Raw genomic sequence first — 24,740 nt, 5'->3', positions numbered from 1 at the left:
AAACACTTATGATAGTGCCTGGCCCAATGGAAAATATCTGATGAGTGCTTGCAGTTATTCTTACTTATTAGCTATGTGACCTGGGCAAGTTATGTAACCTCTGTGAGATTCATTCATTTCCTCATCTATAAAATTAGAATTACAGGGTTGTGAGGACTAATACTGCAAAGCACTTGGCACAGAATCTCATCACATGGTACTCACTAAATTTTTACTTATTAGATCCATTTCTCTATCATTTAAAAACTGGAAGGTAAGGAGAATATAGTCAATGATATTGTGGTAAGTTTGCATGGTGACAGGTGATTATTAGAATTAGCGGGGCGATCACATTCTAAGGTACAAAAATGTCGAATCACTATAATAATATACCTGAAACTAATAGAGCTAATGTTACATTGTATACCAACTATACTTAAATTTAAAAAATTAAATAAAAACTGGAAAGTAAACTGTAAACGAGCACTCTAACAATACTGACAAAATGTTCTATAGTAGCACAGTTTGTGTATAGTTTTGGTTTTCTTTTAAACTATGTTGGCAAACCTTTTTACTCCTAGCCTGGACTATTTCTTTTTAACACTTGGCTTGAAATTTTCTCAGGTATTTGAATATGTTAATCTTGGGTACGGCAGTCTTCATTCTTGCTATATCTGCTAAAATAAAATTTTGCCAAATGCTTCATAGACATGAAAGACGATTATATTGTACCTATTTACTGTTTCTCTACAAGAACATGAATATTCTTTCCTCCCAACTAATAAGCTTTCTGAATGTCATTCATGCACATGTAAGAAAGACATGGTACTGAACCTGGTCTGGTGCCGATACTTTCTCAGCTGTCCAAGGATCACAATCATGGTACCTAGAATATAGAATGAGCCCAGAAAACACTGCGCAGACCAGGATTGTCCAGAGTCCCACAAGATTAATGTAGAGAGACCTAAAGAAGTGGGGGGAAAAAGAAAAACAAAAACAAAAGCCAGCCAATGGCAATTGTAATTCCCATCCCAACAATTAGGAAACTTATTACATAAACAGAAAAGGCTTTCATAATTAGATTCAATGAATGCATACTATCTTTTGTTTATCAAAAAGGCTATTTATTTTATCCTGGCCTAACCAGGCCATCCTATACTTATGATGCCAATCAATAATGTGTTTGGAAATACTTAGACTAGGTGAGGTTTTCCCGCTGAATGAATGTATTCCCCTGGTCAGAGTTCCATGAGCATTACTAGCTTTATAATGGTATCTAATTACACTACTTCAGGGCTTCTTGTCATAAAACAAAGATTTTTAATAGTCAACAGATCAGTAACTATACCTCATTTACCTTTTAAAAGTAATACTAAACTGCTAAACATAGTTATCATCTACATAGCAACTCATCAAACGTGTTTGAATGTAGTTTGTAACAGCGTACATTAGGTATGAAAGGCAAACCTGTATTCCTTGGACAGTATCTTCCCAAACAGTGTTCATCATTATAATACATGGTCTGTGCTCCAGTAGAGTGCAAAAGTTTACGTAACAGCACTGGAGTCAGACATAAGCATAAATCCTGGCTCCACCCACCATATGTGACCCTGGGCAAGTCCTTTAGTCTCTCCGATCCTCAGTTTCTTCATTCACACGCAGAGAGAACAATGTCTACCTCACAGAATTATAAGATGAAATGAAATGGCATATGTTATACAGCACAGCACTTGGCATGTAATCAACACTTGTTGAATGGTAGCTATTGAGATTGTCAGTATTCATGCCATTGAATGCTATGTCTTGATAATCAGTGACTAGTAAACATTGCTCTCACTCAGGTGGCCACGTTTTTCCCCAGTGGTGCTATAGTAGACACTGTGATGAGCTGCCTTAGGATGAAGACAGATATCACCCTCCAAGTCATGCCTCCTTTCCTGGAGCACTTCAGTCTAATGACTCGTGGATTCAGATGTTTAAAGGCCCAGCACCCTCACCCTCACTCGGTATAAGTCTGAAGAAACATTCCAGCTTTAGAGCTCCCCCGAGGCCTGTGTTGAGACTGCATTACAGTCCAACTTCTTCCTCAAGCCAATCCTGCTTTCTTCCTTTCCTTCTCTTCTACAGGTGGTGATTCCCTAGTAGACTCTGGCATGCTTACCTCCATCTCAAAGTCTGCTTTCGGGAGAACCTATTCTATAAGAGGTGCCAAACAACAGACTGGTAGCCTTTTCCCTTGATTGGCTAAATTTACTCTATATTTTGTTATTGTCTAAAAATGGGATAAGTAACTATCTCATCTCCAAAGCATCATAAAATATACCCAGACACTTTCCAGCTCAGACACTCCCCTCGCTTATATATGAGTTTAATACTTCACTACATTGTTTTATTTTACTTTAATGCCATTCAAATAGATCACTTATCAACATCTGATATTGTTCCCAGTCAATCAATGGCAGTAGGTCTTGACTTTTGAGCTGGGATTCATTCTTCTCATGGAGCCAGTGCTAGGAAGCCAGAGAAAATGGTTCCCCTGAGCTCAGGGGGTCTGCCTTGTTAAGGTCCAGGGGATATTCTGAAGGAAATTATTTCTTTTTAAGAAAGCTCTCATACTCTTCTTTTAGTTATAAAAGTGGCCTTCTTGAGCTTCATTTTCCCAATGAAACAGAAGAGCATGTGCACAATTACTTTGGGAAAGGCGTCAGTTCCAGTACAGATTTAAAGTCTGGTGGATTGCTGGATATATAAATGACATTCCTTCAGAATTCCTCAGAATAGCACAACTCTGAAGCTCGCCTTTCAGGGCCTGCGTATCCGGTCAGTGTACTCATACTCGTATAGATCTTTCATTGTGGAATTTTCCAAAGACAGATAATGTCTAAAAAAGTTTATTCTCAGTAGACTGAGTTCTGACATGTCACATAACAGTATTTTCATTTTCTCCTTTAAATAGAAACAGAATTGCCACTTCTTTTCCTGCTCCAACCACCCTGTTACTCGTCATCAATCTATGTTGTTTAATTTAAGCCCCTAAATGCGTGTGGGGGCCCAGTCAGCCTTATCTATCAGTGTGCAGAGTGGTGATCACCAAGCTTATCTGAGGCCTTCTGAGAAAGAACCAGCCACTGTTGATACTCTTTTGCTCAAGCCAAGATGGGCTTGAGAATTCCCTGACCATGTCATCCTTCCGACCTCTGTGCTTGATCCAAATTACTCTGTCTGCCTGAAATGCTCTCCCACTCTTTTCCCCCTGTCCACATCTGATCATTCTTCAGTCTCTGCCTAATTCACAGGAATCTCTCAACCAAGATTCACATCCCATGATTTGATTTGGAAAAAGGAATTCACACTTACTGGACCCCTACCACGTGTGCGTTGAATATAGTATTTTATAATACCTCCCGTGAGAAGTACAATATTTCTTCTGTTCATTTCACAACTTTAGAAACTAAAGTTCAGCTAGAATAAGCAACTTGCCCAGAATCACTCAAATAGCAAGAATTAGAGAAGCGTTCTAAACCCATGACTATGTTTGAAAATAAAATACACCAGCCCATCTGGCATTGTAATGCTCTGGAACATTTCCTCTATTGTTATATTGTTTCATGGAACTGTCATACCTCTCTAGTGTTATTTCACTTTTCACATACTTGCATATATTTCCTAATTTGCTGCTCAGTTACTTCATAACAAGAGCCATATATTTATAATTTTCTTTCCTCATAATTCCTGATACAAACATGCATAATAAATACCAATTTATTTGATAAGATTTGTTTTACTTTATAATTCATATACGTATTTTTAAATATCTGATTTAAAACATACAGTACAACTTTACTTCGTCCTTTTGTAAGTAAGTATATCATTTATCTCTTGGAAGTTCATTTAAAACAAAAGACTTAAAGCTTGATTTATGAAAGAGTTTCCATAAAAACAACTAATGGTTATTAATGATACATATAGTATAGTTTGGCTTACAGTTTTCCCTGGGCTCTGCTTTTGCAGGAAATAAATCTCTGCACTTGGGACTGGTTAATACCATATATGCTGGTCCACGTGAAGGTCCCTCCTATAACAATCGTCCAGAATGTGTGTCTTTGCAAAGGGTTAGGATCAAAACTAAATAAAAACAAACGGAAAACAAATCTCAACTATTGGCAGAAAAACTACAGAAATCCTCTCAGAGTATTTTTGGAAGCAAGCAATGTATAAATACATAAATATATACAAATGCATAAATATGTACAAATTTATTAAGTATTATAAAAGGTAGAAATATTCCTAACTTCAGTTCAATGAAATAAAATTGATGCTTCCAGAGATGTGGGAATTCTGGATGAGACTGGGGGGAAATGAATATTCTAATCATTCTGAGCATTTATATAAATTTTTCTCCCATGGCCGTAGGAAATAATTTAAACAAGTCCACCATGCTGTAATCAAAGAGCATGAAGCTGAAAACAGAGAGAAAGAGAAAGGTTCCTAAGTATTAGGTTGATGCAAAAGTAATTGCAGTTTTTGCAATTTTTAACCTTTTAAACTGCAATTACTTTGACACTAGCCTAATTATACCACAGCAATAATAGATATGGTACTGAAATGAACACAAAATTGACATATTTTGTGTGTATAATTCCTCTTCTAGCACATGTATCATCATAGTTCTAATTTACATTCAAGCTGAAGAATTCAATTAATATAGTTTAAAGGTTTTCATGTTCTACAACTGACATGCCATTATAATCATGCTTTCTTAAAATGCTGTGTGCACCAGCTAAATACTAATAGTTGAAAGTCACCTTATGACATGTACAAAATATTGTTACAAAGAAAGCACATTGGATACATCTTTTAACCCTTCTTAGTGTACCACCTTAGAAGTAATGATTCTGTTCATCTCTAATGTACAATGTAAGCTTGAAAAATTTCTGCAAAATTGGCTTTCATGGAAATTTTCTGAACATTATGAAATTCTGCAAATCCATTTAAAATCTATTATTTGAGATCAGTTAAATAAAGTGTTCCAATATTATACATATTCCAGCAATCCTATGGGAAGATGAGAGTCTCTGTTCCATTCTCTAACATGTATTATCAACGTCTAAGAATTTCAAGAGTGTTGATCCTTTCTCCCATAGAGAAAGTAACTACTCTATTAGCTAATGGAAGTCAAAAGCCAAAAGGATTCAGCGAGCTGCTTGAGAGAAGTAATACAAGATTTAGAACATCCCATTCAGTGGTGTTAGGCCATACAGAATACTTACGCCAACTACAAACTGTACAGAAAAATACCAACCCAAAATCCATCTCTTCATTGATCTCAATCAGAACAGATCTTTTACCCACATCATTCTTAAAATATATCTGAATAACAAGGAATATACAGTAAGTCTTTTCATTATTACTTAATTGGTTGGCAACCTTCAAAGTAAAGGTCATTAAAATGTCTAATCGTTTACTTTTTAGAATCTCATTGATGTATCATTTATCACTTCAATATAGCAATATGTGTATCTTTTGTATAAAGTAACAGTTACCTTGCAGAAAAAGGATTGGCTCTATACCCTTTGCCCTCAACATAGCCTACTAGGAAGAAATTTGGGAGTAAACAAGGTCTCCTGAGTTGTTTCTGCTTCTTGGTATCCATTCCCCTCTCTTCTGGTAAAAGCAACCCAGGTCTGCTCTGGGGAAACTACCATTTCTCCATTAAATGGTCTAAATGGCTGTCAATCAAAACGTCCTGCTCTGCCCTAGCTAAGGGATGGAATCACAGCCAAGCTAAGCCAATTAGCAGCTCTCTTCCTTGGAATCTTAAACTTGTGGTAAAAGAAAAAAATATATATTGAAAACAGCTGAAGTTGATTCTTTGTAATACATTCTTGCAAATTAACACATTGGCCCTGTTCAATTTATGAAAAAGCTCTTCTCAAACATTAGCATCTATTTTCAGAAAGCCAGAAGAGAGCCACCACGAGCAAAATTTTTCTTCCTCCTTGACAGTGATTTCAGATTCCCTGTGTCAAAAGAGGGCTGTTTAAAGAGAATAAGCGGTTCTCCACGTTGAACATGATGTATAAGAATGACACTAATGACCTAAAAGATAAGGTGTTTTAAAGATCCTTTTAAATTGTGTGATATATTTGTAGTGAAATATCAAGTTTCGCCATTAGTCTTTCTTTAGGAAAACTGAATAGCTGTTTAAGACATGTTATATCTCGTGCTGTACTGACACTTGAGATATCAGTCATAACTCTTCTTGTCAATTCTCTTAATACATAATAGTACATAATGCAGATTATATATTATATATGGCATGATAGTAATATACTATATGTTGCCAGGGCAATATCAAAAGAGAAATTCTCCAGTCTGCTTGAGACACAGAATTGTCAAAATGGAATCACTGTTTGAGTGTTTTCCTCTTAGGAGGTTGCCTTTTCTATCTCTCCACTAGCTTATTCCTTTATCACCCTACCTCACCCTTCAATCTATGCACTAGCTAATTACCTTATCACCCAGGGTGGGGTGGGTGATAATTAGCTAGTACTACCTGTAGAAAATATTCTTTGCTATGAATCCCTCCCCTGGAGGAAGCACCATCCTAAGTACCAAGTAGGTAAGTACCATCTGACTGTTTTAAGCCCCTTATAGACCTGGGAAAAACTCCTTATGCATTTGCTTGCCAGCTTCAAATTTCTGTACCACACCCTTACTGGTTTGTTTGTTTTCTAATGTAAACTTACTATTTCAATAAAGAGATTGTTTTTACAGAAAAGGAAGGTTCTAAGTTCTTTAAGTTCTTTATTAACTAAGAGGTAAATAGCAACTTACTTCCAGAAGTTTAATCTTCCACCATTATAGGCATCATTTAGAATAGTGCTGATTCCACCTTGAATCAGTACACCTTTTATAATCACAGACACAAATCCAGCCAACATGATCCCAATTTGAAAAACATCTGTCCAGATGACTGCTTTAAGACCACCCTTTGAGGGGAAAGAGTATTAGGGTTAATACTGGTATCAGACATTACTAAGCAACTATATGCTTATACATTATGCTTGACAGACTTAATGAATACATGGATCTTGAACAAGAAGTGCAGCCAAGGGAAATAGTAAAGTTGGGAGAGCCTTCAAGAGAGTGATAGTTAAGCCAAACCTTTAAGACAGGCAAAGAAGGAAAAGTCCTCCCAGAAGAGAAAACAGCATGGAGGAAGTATAGCTAGGTCAAAGTACATGGCACGTTGAATGTGACCAGATATATATATATAGATATATCTATATCTATATCTATATCTATATATATATCTATATAGTGGAGTAGATGGAATGGTATGGAGTAGGTGGAGAGACTGCTGGGAAGAAAATGCAGAGTCAAATTTCAGACAGCAATATCATAGATTTTATCCCATAGGCAGGGTTGATATTCAACTAGTATGCACATAGAAGGTCATACTAGTTGTTGAAATACTAAAATTGTTTTGTACTAGCCACTGCCACAAATTTCCCAGGTATTCCCCTCCAGTCCCTTTGACCTTGGCTGAACCAGCCCTTTCTTAAAGATCCGGCAATCAAAAGTTTAATACCTAGACTATCGGGGATCCCTTAAGACTTGCACAACTGCTGAGGGCCAGCCTCCATTATACTATCAGTGCCCTTGCCATACTGGTTCTGAGATATTTTGACTGTCTTACTTAAAGACAACAGGCAGTCATCTCAGGTTTCTAAGAGCTGAGGAATAATATAAACAAAGCTATAATTTGGCAACTGTAAAAACGAATTAGAAGACAAGATTAGGGACCATGGCATGGTTCAGATGAAAAAAAAAATTCATTTAAGATCAGTGTTCTACAAAGGATCAAATTTTACCCCAAACTGAATATTCCTTTAAAAAAAAACAGTTACATTGTTCCCACAATGTAGGAGAGTAGGTATGAACAACCCAGACGGCAGCACACAACTACTGGAATTTTCAATTTGGCAAAGCAAATATGTAGAGTGCAAGGAGAAATAATGTTCTTGACATACCAGCGTGCAGTAGAATGTGCAGACCACCCCTGTAGCTACCACTGCACCCCACAGATGAAATCCTGTGACTGTAGAAGAAAGGAAAATGCACATATAACTGTGAAACCTGATTAATAAAAGTACTACTGAAAGAAGCAAGGGGGAAGTTATATTATTTATTGGGCACCTACCTCTATACCCTAAAACTAATCCAAATCTCATGAAATGTACAAAAACAGTTTAATAGACCTGGTTTTTACCCTCAGACACCATACATGGATATAACATTGGCTAAATTAAATATACAAAAAAGAGTTTACATTGTAATTAAGCTAAGAAACGGCTTAATATTATGAGGTGGTTATTTAGACAGAATGGATAGGGTATTTGTCATTATGGTTGAAGTAAATACAGTATCTTTACCAGTCCTTGAAAGACAAGTTGTGCATGTTACTAAAATGGGACCAAGACAGATAAAAGTCCATATAATTTGTTACCATTTATCTAAGAAGTGGATGGGCATATTATATATGTATATATATATATATATATAATGGGCATATATATATATATATATATATTTGTATGTGTATATGTATATATATATATTTTTTAAATAGAAAGATAACAACTTTATGCCCACAAATTTGACAATGGACCAATTTCTCGAAAGACACAACCTGCCACAACTCACACAAGAAGAAATGGATGATCTGAATAGGCCAAAATCTGTCAAAGAAATTGAATCAATAGTAAATAATCTTCCAAAAGAGAAAGCTCCAGGCCCAGATGGGTTCACTGGTGAATCCTAGCAAACATTTAAGGAAGAAATTATGCCAACTCTACAATCTCTTTCAGAGGATAGAAACAGAGGAAATACTTCCTATCTCATTCTATGGGGCCAGCATTACCCTAATATCAAAACCAGACAAAGTCATTACAGGAAAAGGAAACTACAGACCAATATCGCTCATGAATATAGATACAAAAACCTTCAACAAAATCAGCAAATCAAATAAAAAATGTATTAAAAATATTATACAACATGACCAAGTGGGATTTATCCCAGGTATGCAAGGCTGATTCAACATTTTTAAATCAATTAATGGAATCCATCCCATCAACAGACTGAAAAATAAAAATCGTATTATCATATCAATAGACACAGAAAAAGCATTTGACAAAATCCAACACATCATGCATGATAAAAACTCAGTAAACTAGGAATAGAGGGAAATATCTTGACTTAATAAAGACTATCTACAAAAAAATCTACAGCTAATATTATAATTCATGATGAGAAAATGGAAGCTTTCCCACTAAGACTGGATACAAGGCAAAGATGTCCCCTCTTACTGCTGCTTTTCAACATCGTACTGGAAGGTCTTGCTAATATAATAAGGCCAAAAAAAAAAAAAAAAGGAAACACAAGGTATACAGATTGGGAAGAAAGAAGTAAAACTCTCCTTGTTCACAGATGGCATGATCATCTATGTAGAAAAGCTGAAAGAACCAACAAAATGTCTCCTGGAACAAATAAGTAATTATAGGAAAGTTGCAGGATAGAGGTTAATATACGAAAGTCAATTGCTTTCCTACTTACCAACAATGAACAGTGGAATTTTAAATTAAAAACACATTACTATTTACATTAGCCCTAAAAGGAAATATTTAGCTATAAATCTAACAGAGTATATATAAGATCTATAGGAGGAAAACTATAAAACTCAGATGAATAAAATGAAAAAAGAGCTAATTAAATGGAGAGATATTCCCTATTTATGGATAGAAAGACTCAATATTGTCAAGATGTCACTTCTTCCCAATTTAATATATAGAGTCAATGCAATCCCAATCAAAATACCAGCAAGTTATTTTGTATATAATGACAAACTATGTAGAATCAACAAACTGATTCTGAAGTTTTATGGAGAGGCAAAAGACTCTGAATAGCCAACACGATATTGAAGGAGAAGAACAAAGTTGGAGAATTGATTCTACCTGACTTCAAGATTACTAAAAAGCTGCAAGAATCCAGACAGTGTGGTATTGGTGCAAAAATAGACAAGTGGATCAATGAAGAAGAAGAGAGAGCCCAGAATAATTCCCATATAGTCAACTAATCTTTGGCAGAGGAACAAAGGCAATATAATTGGGCAAAGAGAGTTTCTTCAACAAATGGTGCTGGAACAACTGGACATGCACAAGGAAAAAATAAATAAATCTAGATACAGACCTTATGCTCTTCACCAAAATTAAATCAAGATGGCTCATAGACTTAAATGTAAACTATTAAACTCCTAGAATATAACATAGGAGAAAAGCAGGCTACCTTGGCTATGGTGATACCTTTTTAAATGCAACTCCAAAGACATAATCCAGAGAAGAAGTCATTGATCAGCTGGACTTCATTAAAATTAAAACACCTGCTCTATGAAAAGATAATATCAAGAAAATCAGAAGACAAGCCATAACTGGGAGAAAATTTTGCAAAAGACACATCTGAAAAAGGATTGTTATCCAAAATATACAAAAAAAAAAAACCACAAAAAAAAACCTCTTAAAATTCAACAATAAGACAATGACCTGATTCAAAAATAGGCCAAAGATTTTAACAGACATTTCACCAAAGAAGATATATAGATGGCAAATAAGCACACTCCACACCATATGTGATCAGGAAAATGCAAATTTTTAAAAAATGACATATCATTACACACCTATTTGAAGAGCCAAAATCCGGAACACCAACACTACCAAATGCTGGTGAGGATGTGGAGCAACAGAATTCTTTCATACCTTGCTGGTAAGAATGCAAAATGGTAGCAGCCACTTTGAAAGATAGTTTGACGGTTTCTAACAAAACTCTACTCTTACCATTCACACAGCAATTGTGCTCCTTGGTATTTACCCAAAAGAGTTGAAAACCATGACTACAGCAATATCTGCACACAGATGTTTATAGCAGCTTTATTCATAACTGCCACAACTTAGAAACAACAAGATGTCCTTCAGGAGGCAAATAAATGGATAAATAAATTGTGGTATATCCAGACAATGGAATGTTATTCAGCACTAAAAAGAAATGAGCTACTCAGACATCCAACAACACACAGGAACCTTCAATGCAGATTACTGAGTAAAAGAAGCTAATCTAAAAAGGCTGCAGACTGTATGATTCCAACTACATGCTTTCTGAAAAAGACAAAATTATGGACACACCCAAGGGAAAAAGAGAACTTCAAAGAAATGAATTTTAACTGTTTTGGCCATCACATAATTAGTAAAAATAATGGAATTGCTAATGTAAAACTATTACATTAGTATTTCTCAACTTTGTACATTAAAATCACCAGAGATTTTAAAATTCCCAATGACTTGTACACTCAACAGGCCAATTAATTCAGAATCACAAGACGTGAGAGCTAGGAATTGGTGTTTTTTAAAACTCTGCAGGTGAATCCAATGTGCGGCCAAAGTTGAGAAAGCAATATATACGTATATGAGTATATATTTGCATAAAGAAAATAAATAATCTCATTAATATTTTGTTAAAAGAACAATAGTTTCAGCATAAAATAAGAGAGACAAAATATAAAACCAAAGTCGTGAGGCAAACACCCTAAAATCCAAAATTTGAATTTGAAAAATTGGAAATATTAGTACGACTTCTTAATTTAGTTTTTCTTTAATATACATCCTCCAGTTCTGTTCACTGAGAAGACCTAGAATAAATGACTGACTCAGTCGAATGAATACCTCTACTATGTAGATTGTGGTCTCTAAACACCATTTCTCCCTAAAAAGAATAGCAGATACCTGGACTGGGCCAGGATATTTACAAGGTAAGACTGAAACATCTTGTCATTCCACTAAGCAAAGTAACTATTAAGCACTACTGGAATCATGTCGAAAGGATTCAGAAGACAATTTAAGAAAGCTCCTGCTGGACAAAAATGAGATAATATGATCATCAATATTATAACCATAATGATATGAAATAACATCAGCTGTTTAAATCCATGCATTCATAATGATTTTTTTTTAAAAAAAACCCTTCAGTTACCTGCAGAGAATAGTAAGGAACCAATTTATAATTCGTTTTGTTTTGTTTTCAAATCATGGTGGGATTTTATTATTTCTCTTATTAGTTTCAGGTGTACAAAACAATATAATAATTAGACATTTTACCCCTCACAAAGTGATAACCCCCCTCCCCCAATCTATTGCCCCTCTAATATAGTATATATCTATTACAAATAACACTGATAAATAAAGGTGGAAAATCAGACATTTATCCTGCCTTTTCTATACAAACTATATTTCATGGTAACCAAACAGTTGATAAGATGAAGTATCTCTTTATAGGAGTATTCTCTCTAGTAAAGATGGAATCATAGAATTAGAATACCCATTTTATAAGTCCTAATGAAATAATAGACCTAGAGTGATCATTAATGGCTACTAATAAAAAAATATAAAAGCTGTCATTCTGTGCCTTCTGAAGGAAATAAATGAAACCGTCTATGAAATATTCTTTCCACAAAGTTGAACCGGAGTCTGAGAAAGCTTCTAGTTCCAACTACTAGTTTACAAGAAACACGGAGGACTGGGAACATTAACCCCATGCTGATGTAGTCAGTGAAACCAAGAACCTAGAAAACCTGACAGAACAAATGACCCAATTTCTTCAACAAATAAATTGCAATTTAAAAAAAGGAGGGATATTATAAATTAAAAGAGATTTTAAAAGAGCTTCAAAATACATCTAGTAAAGGGCCGGCCCGGTGGCTCAGGCCGTTGGAGCTCCATGCTCCTAACTCTGAAGGCTGCCGGTTTGATTCCCACATGGGCCAGTGGGCTCTCAACCACAAGGTTGCCAGTTCAATTCCTCGAGTCCCGCAAGGGATGGTGGGCGCCCCCTGCAACTAGAAATGGCAACTGTACCTGGAGCTGACTGCGCCCTCCACAACTAAGACTGAAAGGGACAACAACTTGAAGCTGAATGGCACCCTCCACAACTAAGACTGAAAGGACAACAACTTGACTTGGAAAAAACGCCTGGAAGTACACACTGTTCCCCAATAAAGTCCTGTTCCCCTTCCCCAATAAAATCTTTAAAAAAAAGAAATACATCTAGTAAAAATTGACAGGACAGGAGAAAAGGAAAACTTAGCAGTTAAATTTGGAAATTTTAACATCCCTATTCCATAACTGATGCAAGTAAAAAAGTTGGTAAAGACATAGAAGATCTGAACAACACTATTAATTAACTGAACCTTTCACATTTGTAAAACATGACACCCAACACAATACACATTCTTTATAAGAGTACAAGGGATGTTTGGCAAGATAGGCCATATCCTGGGCCATGAAACAAATCTCAATAAATTTCAAAGGATTAAAATCATAATAATTCTCTGACCAAAGTATCATTACTTTAGAAATTAATAACAAAAAGATATGTTAGAAAATCACCCACTATTGGAACATTATGTAACACACTCCTAAACAACCTGCAGGTAAAAGAAATAGAAAAAAATTAGAAAATGTCTTGAACTGAATGATAATAAATACACATGTATCAATATCTGTGGGATGCAGATGAAACAGTGCTTAAAGAAAAATTTATAACTTTAAATGTTTACATTAGAAAATAAAAATTTAAACTCAATAAGCTAAGTTTCTAATTTGAGAAGCTAGAAAATGTAAACCCAAAGTAGAAGAAAAATATCATAACCATAATAGTACAAATTATTGAAATACAAAGCAAAAACAGTAAATCAACAAAGCCAAAAATTGGTTCTTAGAAAAAATTAAAGCATCAATAAAAGATTAGTAAGATAGCAAGGAAAAAAATAGAAAGGATGTTTTATCAACCTTAAGAATAATTAGGAGGGACTATGGATATTACAAACATTAAACAGACAAGAGGATATTATAAAGAAATTTATGCCAATGAATTTGATAAGTTAGACAAAATGAATTAATTCCCTGAAAAACAGTTCACCAAGACCAATTCACTAAGAATTAGAAATATTTAGTAACTATGTTTGCTTTAAAAATCTAATCCATAAACCAAAACCTATCCACAAAAACAAACTAGCATCAGGCCCAGAGGCCTTCATTGTGAATTCTATCAAGCATTTAAGAAAGAAATACACAATTTTACACAAACTCTTTCAGAAAATAGAAAAGGGCACACTTTCCAACTCATTTATGAATCAGCATAACTGATACAAAAATCCTGATAAAGACATTGAAGGAAAAGTAAATTTCAGATCAATATTCCTCATGGACTGTAAAATTCCTTAACAAAATATTACAAAACAAATCCAGCAATATATAAAAAGGTTAATACACTATGACCAAGTGAAGTTTACCCATGAATGCAAAATTGGTTTAATACTCGAAAATCAATATTTAATTTCCCACACTAACACTGCAGTAAGACAAAAAAGAGAAATAAAAGGAATACAATTGGAAAAGAAGTACTAAAACCGTCTCTATTCATAAAAATAAAAATCCTACGAAATCTACCAAAAACCTACTTGAATTAGTAAGTAAATTTAGCAAGTTCTCTGGATAAAAGATCAACATATAGGGCAGTCAGATAGTTCAGTTGTTCGAGCTCTGAACAACAATATTGCCAGTTCGATTCCCACAATGGCCAGTGAGCTGCGCCCTCCACAACTATATTGAAGACAACGAGCTGCCACTGAGTTTCCAGAGGTGAGGCCATTCAATTCCCACATGGGATGGTGGGCTGCACCCCCTGCAACTAAAGATTGAAAATGGCGACTGGACTTGGAGCCGAGCGGCGCCCTCCACAACTAGATTGAAGGACAACGACTTGGAGCTGATGGTCCCTGGAGAAACACACTGTCCCCCAATATTCCCCAATAAAATTTAAAAAAAAGTTCAACATATAAAAGTCGACTGTATTTTTTATATACTTGCAATGATGAATAATTAGAAAATAATATTATAAAACAATACCACTTGCAATTGCATCAAAAACATCAATTATCTAGGAATTAATCTAAGAGATATGTACAAGACTTCAATATCAAAAACCATAAAACATTACTGAGAGAAATTTTAAAAGGTCTGTGTAAATGAATAAATATACCATTTAATGGATTGAAAGAATAGTTGCTTTTGTAAACTGTTCAAGTCTTTTGACTACTTTTTACTAGTCTTTTTGTATTTATTTTATTCTTCCATGACCAGTAAGCTCAACATTAGTAGTCATCAGGAAAATGCAAATTAAAACCACAATAAGATAATAGACCATACAACTAGAACAGCTAAAATTGAAAGACAAATATAAAATGTTGGCAAGAATGTGCAGTAACTGGAACTCGTATACATTGTGGGGTGGGCATGTAAAATGGAACAACCATTTTGCTAAGTAGAGCAGCTATTGGGCAGTTTCTCTTTAAATTTCCTATATGCATCTACCCTGTGGTAGATCAGAACAGATACATATTTAACTTTATATTGCTTCCAGGTATTCACCCAATAGAAATGAAAATGTGTGTCAAAAAGCAAAGCAAAGTGAAATGAAACCTGTACAAGAATGTTCTTAACACCTTAATTCATCCTGGCCTAAAACTGGAGACACCCCAAAGTCCATCAACAAGAGAACAGACAAAGAGATTTTGGTAGGTGCATATCGTAAAATACCAACAATAAAAAAAAGAATAAACTTCTGATACATGTAGCAACATGAATAAATGTCTCAAAAATGTTTTGTTCAGGAAAAGAAACCAGATGCAAAAAGGCACTACGTGATTCCATTTATAAAAAAAAAATATCTAAGAACAAGGGAAATGAATTTATGGTAATAAAAATCAGAAACTGGCTGTTCGGAATGGTAGGGGGTATTTATTAGAAAGAAGCACAAGAAAATTTTCTGGAATTGGATGATGGAAATATTCTATCCCTTGAGTTGAGTGGTGGACACACAAGTGTATAAAATTGTCAAAACTCATCCAACTGTACACTTAAGTTCTGTGCATTTTTGTATATAAGCTATATCTCAGCAAAAATAGTTTTCAATTTTAAAAAGCAAGAAAGGAAAACTTAAGAGACAAATCAACTAATACAATTAATAAGCTTATTTGGATCCCGATTATAACAAACTCTGGGGGGAAATTCAGGAAAATCTGAACACTGACTTCATGTTGATGATATTAAAAAATTAATGTTAATGTCTTAGATATGATGATGGTGTAAACTGTATTTTTAAAAAGCACATCCTGGTACAAATTTCCAGTTATAGAATACATGAGTCATGGGAATGTAATGTACAGCATGGTTACCATAGTTAACAGTACTGTATTGCATATTTGAAAGTTGCTAAGGGAGTAGATCTTAAAAGCACTTATCACAAGAAAAAAATTGTGTATGTATGGTGATGGATGTTAACTAGACTTGTGGAGATCATTTTGCAAAATAGAAAAATATCCAATCACTATGTTTTACACCTGAAACTAACATAATGTCAATTATATCTCGGGGGGGGGGAAAGCACATCCTTATTTTTAAACGAGAGAATAAATTCAGATGAAATGATAAAGTATCTCAGATTCACAGCAAAACAATCTAGTGAGGGAAACGGAGTGAATTAAGCAAGAGTTGATAATTATTAGTGCAGAGTTAAAGGTATATTAGGATTCAATACACTATTCTCTTTGTCTTGGTACATGTTTGAAGTTTTCCATATTAAAAACAATAAAAAAAAAGATTGGACCTAGAAAATGTGAAGTTTTAATTCAGTTAAACAAGTTTCTACTGCGCACCTTTTTCAAACCAAGTAACATTTCTATGCTTGTGCCTACTGCCTTCCTCACAGTGAAATCCACACTTTATATTGAAGTGGTCAAAATGCAGTCCCCAGGTTCTAATGGATTCCAAGGAAGTGGATCAATAAACTGATAAGAATCGAGTCCTTGATTTCTTCACAGATTGAAGGTAGTGCTCTCTTTTTACCAGAACTGCACTTTAAAACCTAAAACCAACATCTTTAATTACACTTAAAGCCAATAGGTAACTTATTAAGTTTACCGCTGAGATTTTTGCATATGAAATGATGCACTCATGATGTTGGTAATATTGACATGGAACATACCTGCCATTCAGAATTCAAGAGCACATTATATAAGGAAGTTCTTTGTAATGATACTGTTGTGTTCCATAGTGCCGTAGGTGATAACACCTTTCTTCCGGTCATGAAATTTAAAAATTAGCGTGTGGAGTTAGCAAGGGTTTGTTGTTTTTTTTTTTCAATTTATATTAACTCCAGGAACTACACCACATTCTTCCCATCACAAAGTCCACTTGTGCATTTTACAAGGAAGTTTTCGAGGTAAACTCCCTTGTGATTGATAAGAAGTCAAAGGACAGAGGGTTTCCCTGAAGCCGTTTGAGGATATAAGGGCTATATCTCAATAAACCATCCCAGCTTCACTGCTATTATCTGCCCAAATCTAGAGCATGGAGTAATTTGTTGATCAGTACAACCTTAATACATTTGTGTATAAGGACACTATAGCCATCTGTCCTTTTGTTCCTAGAGCAATCTGATATTTCAGATCACAGATCTGTTTGTTTTGCATTTTGGACCACATTAGAAGTGGGAAGAAGAAAAATCTTCTCTCCCTGCCAGATTTTACAATGTAACTGAGCCAAACACAGAAGCCCCTTGGAGATGTGCTCCTGGTGATACCCACAAAGGGAGGAAGCACAGTCATTCATGATTTAGATTACAGGGGGTGCTCATTCTGAAGGAATGGAGAACGACTGTTCGGCATATCCTAGGGAATCACTGCCCAGTGAGGTCTGTCCCTCTACTAATCTACAGAGCTTTTGGAGCTACGGACCCAGGAACCCAAAGAAACTGCTAGTGTAGACACTAAACCCACCTTTCCCACCTCAAGCTGATGCAGGTCACAGGAAACATTCCTCCATCTCCCCATCTCCCCAAAGAGAGAATAGGGTCTTTTAAAAATGAATCCCAAAATGTGACATAATTGGTAACTCTAAAACGTACCTTGATTCAAAGCCAGGGCAGGGGCATAAATAACAATTCCTGTATACAGAATCTAGGGGGGAAAACAAAATAAATAAATCCTATGAATTACAAAATAAAATATCAGTATTTTTTTCTATAAATTCAATTATGAATTAAAATAGAAGTTTCAATATACTTAATAAAATTTGTTTATAACTTGAAAAATGTTATTTAAGTTGATTCTCGTTTTCCATTTATGGTGTGGTCATAGCTTACAAAATATTTTATGACCAATTTTGTGTAAAAATATGGACTTTTCATGTGCTTTGTGTAGTCACTAATCCATCGACTCAAGTTTAAAATCAATTATCCTAGATCTGAAACAATGAGAATGAAAGAATACAAATTTTAAAGTGGGCGGCCCCTCATCCTTCAAACTATTATTGGTAATCACCACATAACTAATTAGGAAAACAGTGAAAATTTTAGAAACTCGTTTGTAAAATTTTGCATGCCCATTAAACAAAAGTGAAAATTTGTACTAAAAATTCCTGAAAGCCAACCAAAACTGTATTCCATCTTTTTCATTTTGTTTATTTTTTTCATTTACACATTTAACAAATATTCAGTAATCGGGGGTAAACAGTAAATAAGATAAATAAGGTATTTTTTTCTCAGAATATCACTGCCATTGTACTTGATCTTTCAAATATATCACATAGAAGCTAATGCTATGATTATTTTATAAAAACATAAAAATACCATACTATGCAGTATTTGAATATTTGATTATATTACATGGTTAGATCTATGGAAGTAAATCCTTCAAATGGGAGATACTAAAGCTCCCCTCTTTTTGCAAGGATGAACTACCTTTCCACAATCATTATTCTATCCAAGTTGAAGATGTGAAAACATGACCACAGGCCAGCTTCTAAATACTAGCCCCCACTTTTCATTTGTATTGGCATTTCTAACAGTGATCCAAAGAGGGTCTGAATTGTTAGAGAGTACAAGCTACCAGCCTCAGCTCTGTGCCAGAATCTCTACCAGACCCGAAAGGGCCCCTTCCTTTTACACTGCAAGTGTTAAGGACTGATATAATTTAAGTGATATAATTTACAAAGATATAAAATAGAGTTGAGTTAAATAATTTACAAAGGCACTCTCTTGTACTGTAGCAAATGCTTAGGTAGCTTTTGATTAGAAAAATGGCACTGTAAATAGAGATGGGAATGAAAACTTTCTAGACTTCTATGATTAAACCCATCCTTAGAGCACTTCGCTGCCAAGAGGAAGATAGACATAAATCATGTGACAATGATCATAACAAGCCTCCAGCAGCCTGGATGAAGGGTGGGAAGCATTCTCTGTCACTGACTGCTTGGCAACTCTCTGCTTTCCGTTTGTGTCAATCAGTAAATCTATACTTGCATATTCTTGAATTACTGGACTGTTACTTGGCTTTAATAACACCTCCAGAGTGCATGGTTCTGTTGTTTTACACTCAGTGACTGCTTCAATTGGGTCTATGTTTCAATTTTTTAAAAGAGATTACTGATTCATTTTTAAACTATGCTTTCAAACAAAGAAAAGTATTTCCTAATGTCTTTGTATGTCAGTTAATTTTTTCAAACCTATTCAACATGTTACAAAATACTATGAAGCATACAATTTGTTTTCCCTGTGTTACAATTCCTACTCTCAGCTACTATAGCTCTTTCAAATATCTTTGTCATTTCAATAATGCCCTTACAGAGATTTTGGTGAGGAGGTGGGATAGGGAAAAGCATATTTTCCTAAAACAACATAACTGTTGCTTGATCAATATAATGTTTAACATTCATTGAAATCATTCTGTTTTTCCAGGAAGGAATATATTTGCTAAAACACTGTTTAGTGATCTTAAGGGTTAATGCTGTGTAGTGACCCGTGTTTTTCCTTTTTTTTGTTTTCCTCTACTGTCAACATTTCTTTATTTACCTCTCAAGGCATCGGTGCCAAAAAGCTTGGCACCGATGCCTTGGTTAAAAATATTTTAGATGATAAAAGATCAAATAAATTAATGGAGAGCTACTTACTGTTTGAATAATGTAGAAGATTGTTCCACAGAGACGAACATATTTGTTAAATCGAAGTTCTAAATACTGTTTCCAAAAAAGAAAACATGGTTAATATGTTTAATCTCTGGACACCTTTTTTTCTTAAATCAGCAGCTTAAGAAGTAAAGGAGTTAGAAATGTAAAGCAATTGCATAGCTAATCTGTATTCTCTATTTTACTATTATTTTTATTTACATATAGCAAAATTGACTCTTGTTTTAGAGTACAGTTCAGTGGATTTTAACACATACAGAACAGTTCCCTCACCCCCAGAAAACTCCCTCATGTTGCTCCATTGTAGTCAAACCCTCCTCAACCTCTTAACCTTGGCAATCACTAATCTGTTCTCCACCCCTAGTTTTGCTTTTTCCAGAACGTCATATAAACGGAATTTATATTCTGCATTTTTCAAATGAGCAAAATGTTGATTCCCCCTTGCTTTTGGTATCTACTCCATTCATTTCCTTTAATTCACTTAGTAAACTAACCCTCTCCCACTGCAGGCAATTGTGATGGGATTGTCAATCAAGGTGCCCTGCATCACATGACCCAAGCTCAGCCAATCAGCTTCTCTTCCCAATGGGTATTTGAATCTTAGAGGCAAGACACTATTTTAGTGCAAAAGTAATGCGGTTTAAAAGGTTAAAAATAATTGCAAAAACCGCAATTACTTTTGCACCAACGTAATATAAAGCTAGAAAATGATTGGAGCAAAAGCAGGTTGATTCTGACAAGGGGGCCTGAAGAATCTGCCCTGGCTTTTGTCCTTTTCACAGTGCAGCTTTTCCCTGTTATATGTGCTACTCCCATATTCTTCCAATATTTTTTTTTTTAACTTAAATCAACCCAAGTCAGTTTCTGTTCAGAGCCAACGACCCTGCCAATTCTTCCTACTCTCCTTGACATCTGCTATATCTTATGATACAATCTGCTTATCTCCTATAGTATATATCATAATGCATTATAGAGCGAGAATTCTAGAATTTCAGAGCTGAAAGGAACCTGGGGTCCAAGATATTCTTTAACTTAAAGAGTATCACTACATGTAGAGAGAATTTTAAGGCTGACAATAATCTTTTCATAAAGCAGCGGGAGAAAGAGTAAAGAAAAACTGACATTAGGTCATAGTCAGAGGAAAAACACAGGATATTTTTTGCTCCATAACCACAGCTAACATTTATAGATTATTTTCTTTGTACATTGTCCTCTCAACAATTCCGCAGGCAGGTTCTATGTATAAGCGCGTGAGGTTGAGAACACAAAGGCTCAGAGAGAACACCAAGGTTACACCCTAATAATTGTTAGAGCCAGCACAGTGCAAATCTAGCACCATTTGATGCCAAAATCTGTACATGTAACCAAGACATTATTCAAAATAAACAAGTAAACAAACTGACCATGTGTCTAAGACTCATACAGAGTGAATGGGTAGCACGGACATATAGTAGGACCTCCAAAAATAACTGACAGGTAAAAATATATATATAAAAAAATAGAGAGTTCCAGCCCTTGTCCCAGCCTTCCTCTGGACTCCACAAGCTTGGGGCAGTCATTCAAAATCTCAGGTTCCTCCTCTTGAAAATGAGGATCCTAGAAATAAATCTTTCCACTCTGGCTTTGCAGAGTTTTGGAGACTACCAAATGCTATAAATGTTGTAAACTGTTCATTCAGAAGTAAGACGAGAAGAAGCTGGTATCCAAACCACAGGCCTTGAGAATCTGAATCTCAGTGAATTACGTGTTGTCAAAATCATCCAAGGATAATCTGGAAGGCATTTAGAAAACTCAAGAAGTGTCTTGAAGCCTGGAAACAGGGCAGTGTTGTCTCTTCAGAGTTATTTTGTAAAATTCTAGTAAGAAATGAATGTACATGAATAGAGAAGTTTTGGCCTTTTCTGGGTACATGGATCCACATTGCTAGAGACTAAATAAAATGGAAGAGAGAATATAATAAAGGTAAGAATGTAGCAAGTTGAACCAAATAACTTGAGTGTGTGTGTGGATTTTTCCCCCAAGATCAGCTGGATCCAGGCAAACCTATGGATTTAAGCTCACAGAAGACCACCTCAAGACAGAATCAAGAAGTCTACTATCTCTGCTATCAGTGTTACTGGGCTGCTAAAGAAATACCTGGAGGCCTCCCAGAAGCCCAAGTCACTGAGCTATTAATATACATAGGCTCTAGGATTTCCAAACAAAACTACAGAATAATAGAAGATGCCTATAGCAACAAAGATCTCTCACAGTCCTCAGAACTTTGAATAACTTAGGGACTTAAGACTTCTACTGAGTAATTAAGAAGAAGAGGAGGAGGAGGAGGAGGAGGAGGAGGAGGAGGAGGGGAGGGGGAAGGGGGGAGGGAGAAGGAGGGGGAGGGGGAGGAGGAAGAGAAAGAGAAGGAGAAGGAGAAGAAAAAGAGTCTGGACGACTCAGTTCAAACACCCAGATTTTGCTGGATCCAGAAAGATACTGCAGAAGTGGTGAATGAAATCCCATTCCTGCATTTGACTTCTTATTTGTGGGTCTGGGGGCTGTTAAACACCTACCAGGACTATCCTTTGAAGGCAGTGATAGATATCAAAAAAGCTCTAAACAGCCAATTTTAGCTAACGAACTGTAAATGGGGAGACATTTCCTACTTGAGCAAGAATGCCAGTATCACTCCATGCTAGACTTCTTATTCTGTATGGGTGGCTCCACCTCTCAGCATAAAACAAACAAATATTCTTCAAGAAGCCTCACCAGAACCTTCCGAAGCAGCCAAGACGCACTACGGCACAGCCTCTAGGCAAGTGTCTACTTTGTTTCACGCTCCCTTCTGTGGCTTAACTTACTCTGAGTCTCTTGGGCTGCAAAATGGGGCTCTCATAGTACCTCCCTTACAAGGGCTGTTTTGAGGACTGAGTTAGATAATGTATGTGAAACATTCACCCCGGGGCCCAGCATCGATTAAACATTCAATAAATGTTAGTTTTTTGCCATTTTTAACTGGAACCCTGCTAACGTAGACTCCACCACTGGAAATGTGTGGAAAATCTGTTGCTGGTGGAGATAAAGTTGCTGGCCTGGAAAGGCATACCTCAGTGATAACGAGAACAGCACTCATCTGTGGGGACTGAGGTCATCTTGCCAGGTTCTTCAAAGCCTTTCTGAGATTTGCAGTTGGTGAACGACAGATCAGAGCTCACAGACCCAAATGTCTATGGGTCCCATGAGGTAACATACGTGAGTGACATTGGCCAGTTGTTCACATACTAATGTGTTGGAATATTCCTCATAGCCACTAAGAAATATGTTCTCTCACCACTCCCTTGAAGTAAGAACTCCCTTCACCCCTGTCCATTTTCCCTTTTGTTTTTTTGATAAAGACATTAAGTGCAGATAAAGATTTCTCTGTCATAAGAAAATAACCATGCAAACACAATGATGAGTCCTCAGTATAGAGTGATAGCAACGGCCAGAAACTGCCTTCCTGTGGCCACAGGGAAAGTGGGCCCAAGGTCACCAGTCTCTTGGGTTTTCAAAAGAAGCCTCTGGAGTTTTATTTAACTTCTCACCATCATCAAATGCTTATTATTATTTTTTTAAACACCCTAAGGATCAAAAAAAAAAAAATGACTGAAGACTGAGCTTGGCCTGGGGCAACCAGTTTGTTATCTTTGAGCAAATCAGAGACATTCCATCCTGCTCACTTCTGGGGTAAAGACTTCACTCTCCCAAATACACTGACCAGATGGAGTATAAGGCAATGCAATCCCAGGAGTGCCTTGCCCTAGATAACGTCACTAGAGCTCATGCAATTTGTCACCAACGTTTATTGTGGCACTGGGGCCGTTGAACCAGCCTCACTTGGAAACCACCTTCCAGTAGCTCTGGATTGGAGCAAACACCAGATACACTCAAGGACAGAGAAAGCTGCTGAGAATGAGACTCAGAGCCGTCTGGATAATGGCCTATCAGAGAAGACACTTCTGCAGGTGTGTGTATGTGGCTCATGGGTTAGCACCTGAAGGAGACCACTGAAGACAATGAACTGAACCCCACCAATCCCCTGAGCTTTTGTCCTCCCCAACATTCCTCCCCAACAGCTCTTTAAACCAAACAGTCACCATCTTTGCAAAGCCCTTTCCTGCAGGCAACTTGAGAAAACCTATACCCAGTGGACCTGTGCAATAGGAAAGATGGTTTTCCTTAATCATCTTCCAGAGAGATGGCAGGTAGAGCTGTTTAAAAACCTTGCAGCCAAATTTTCCTAGTGATCCCAAGATAACCACCTCTACCAGCACCACCACGACAAAACTCACCGCTGATATTTATTCAGCACTGACCCTGTGCCAGACACTATTCTAAATGCTACACTTGTATTATCTCATTTAATCCTCCCAACAACCACATGAGGTAAGTGGTATTATTTTCATTTTGAGATGAAAAGCTAGGCACAAAAGGTTAAATACGTCACCCAAGTTTACCCAGCTAGGTAAGCGTTAGAATTTGATCTCAAACTCAGGTACCGGGACAAGAGATACAGCACCTTAACCACTGGAGGGCCAGCCTCTCTTTGGAAGGTGTGTCTGTGAAGAAGGAAGAGGGTAAAGTACAAATGTTTCCACCAACTATCCTGGAAAA

General features: G+C 36.1%; 1 protein-coding gene across 1 annotated transcript in view; it reads right to left on the bottom strand.

Annotated features, from left to right (window-relative positions):
* The window catches only part of SLC5A8 (solute carrier family 5 member 8), a 48,327-nt gene that overhangs the window by 22,790 nt on the left and 797 nt on the right, over nucleotides 1-24,740 (bottom strand). The window contains exons 2-7 of the mRNA XM_033117517.1: nucleotides 20,094-20,159; nucleotides 18,052-18,103; nucleotides 8,016-8,083; nucleotides 6,817-6,971; nucleotides 3,964-4,104; nucleotides 814-943 (exon numbers count right to left, since the gene is read on the bottom strand). Of these exons, the coding sequence (XP_032973408.1) occupies nucleotides 814-943; nucleotides 3,964-4,104; nucleotides 6,817-6,971; nucleotides 8,016-8,083; nucleotides 18,052-18,103; nucleotides 20,094-20,159 (612 nt within the window). The remainder of the gene's footprint in view (nucleotides 1-813; nucleotides 944-3,963; nucleotides 4,105-6,816; nucleotides 6,972-8,015; nucleotides 8,084-18,051; nucleotides 18,104-20,093; nucleotides 20,160-24,740) is intronic.

This window comes from Rhinolophus ferrumequinum, chromosome 10 (assembly GCF_004115265.2).
Source record: "Rhinolophus ferrumequinum isolate MPI-CBG mRhiFer1 chromosome 10, mRhiFer1_v1.p, whole genome shotgun sequence".
Classification (NCBI taxonomy): domain Eukaryota; kingdom Metazoa; phylum Chordata; class Mammalia; order Chiroptera; family Rhinolophidae; genus Rhinolophus; species Rhinolophus ferrumequinum.
The sequence above is the reverse complement of the archived record's forward strand: the minus strand, read 5'-3'. Positions and strand labels throughout refer to the sequence as shown.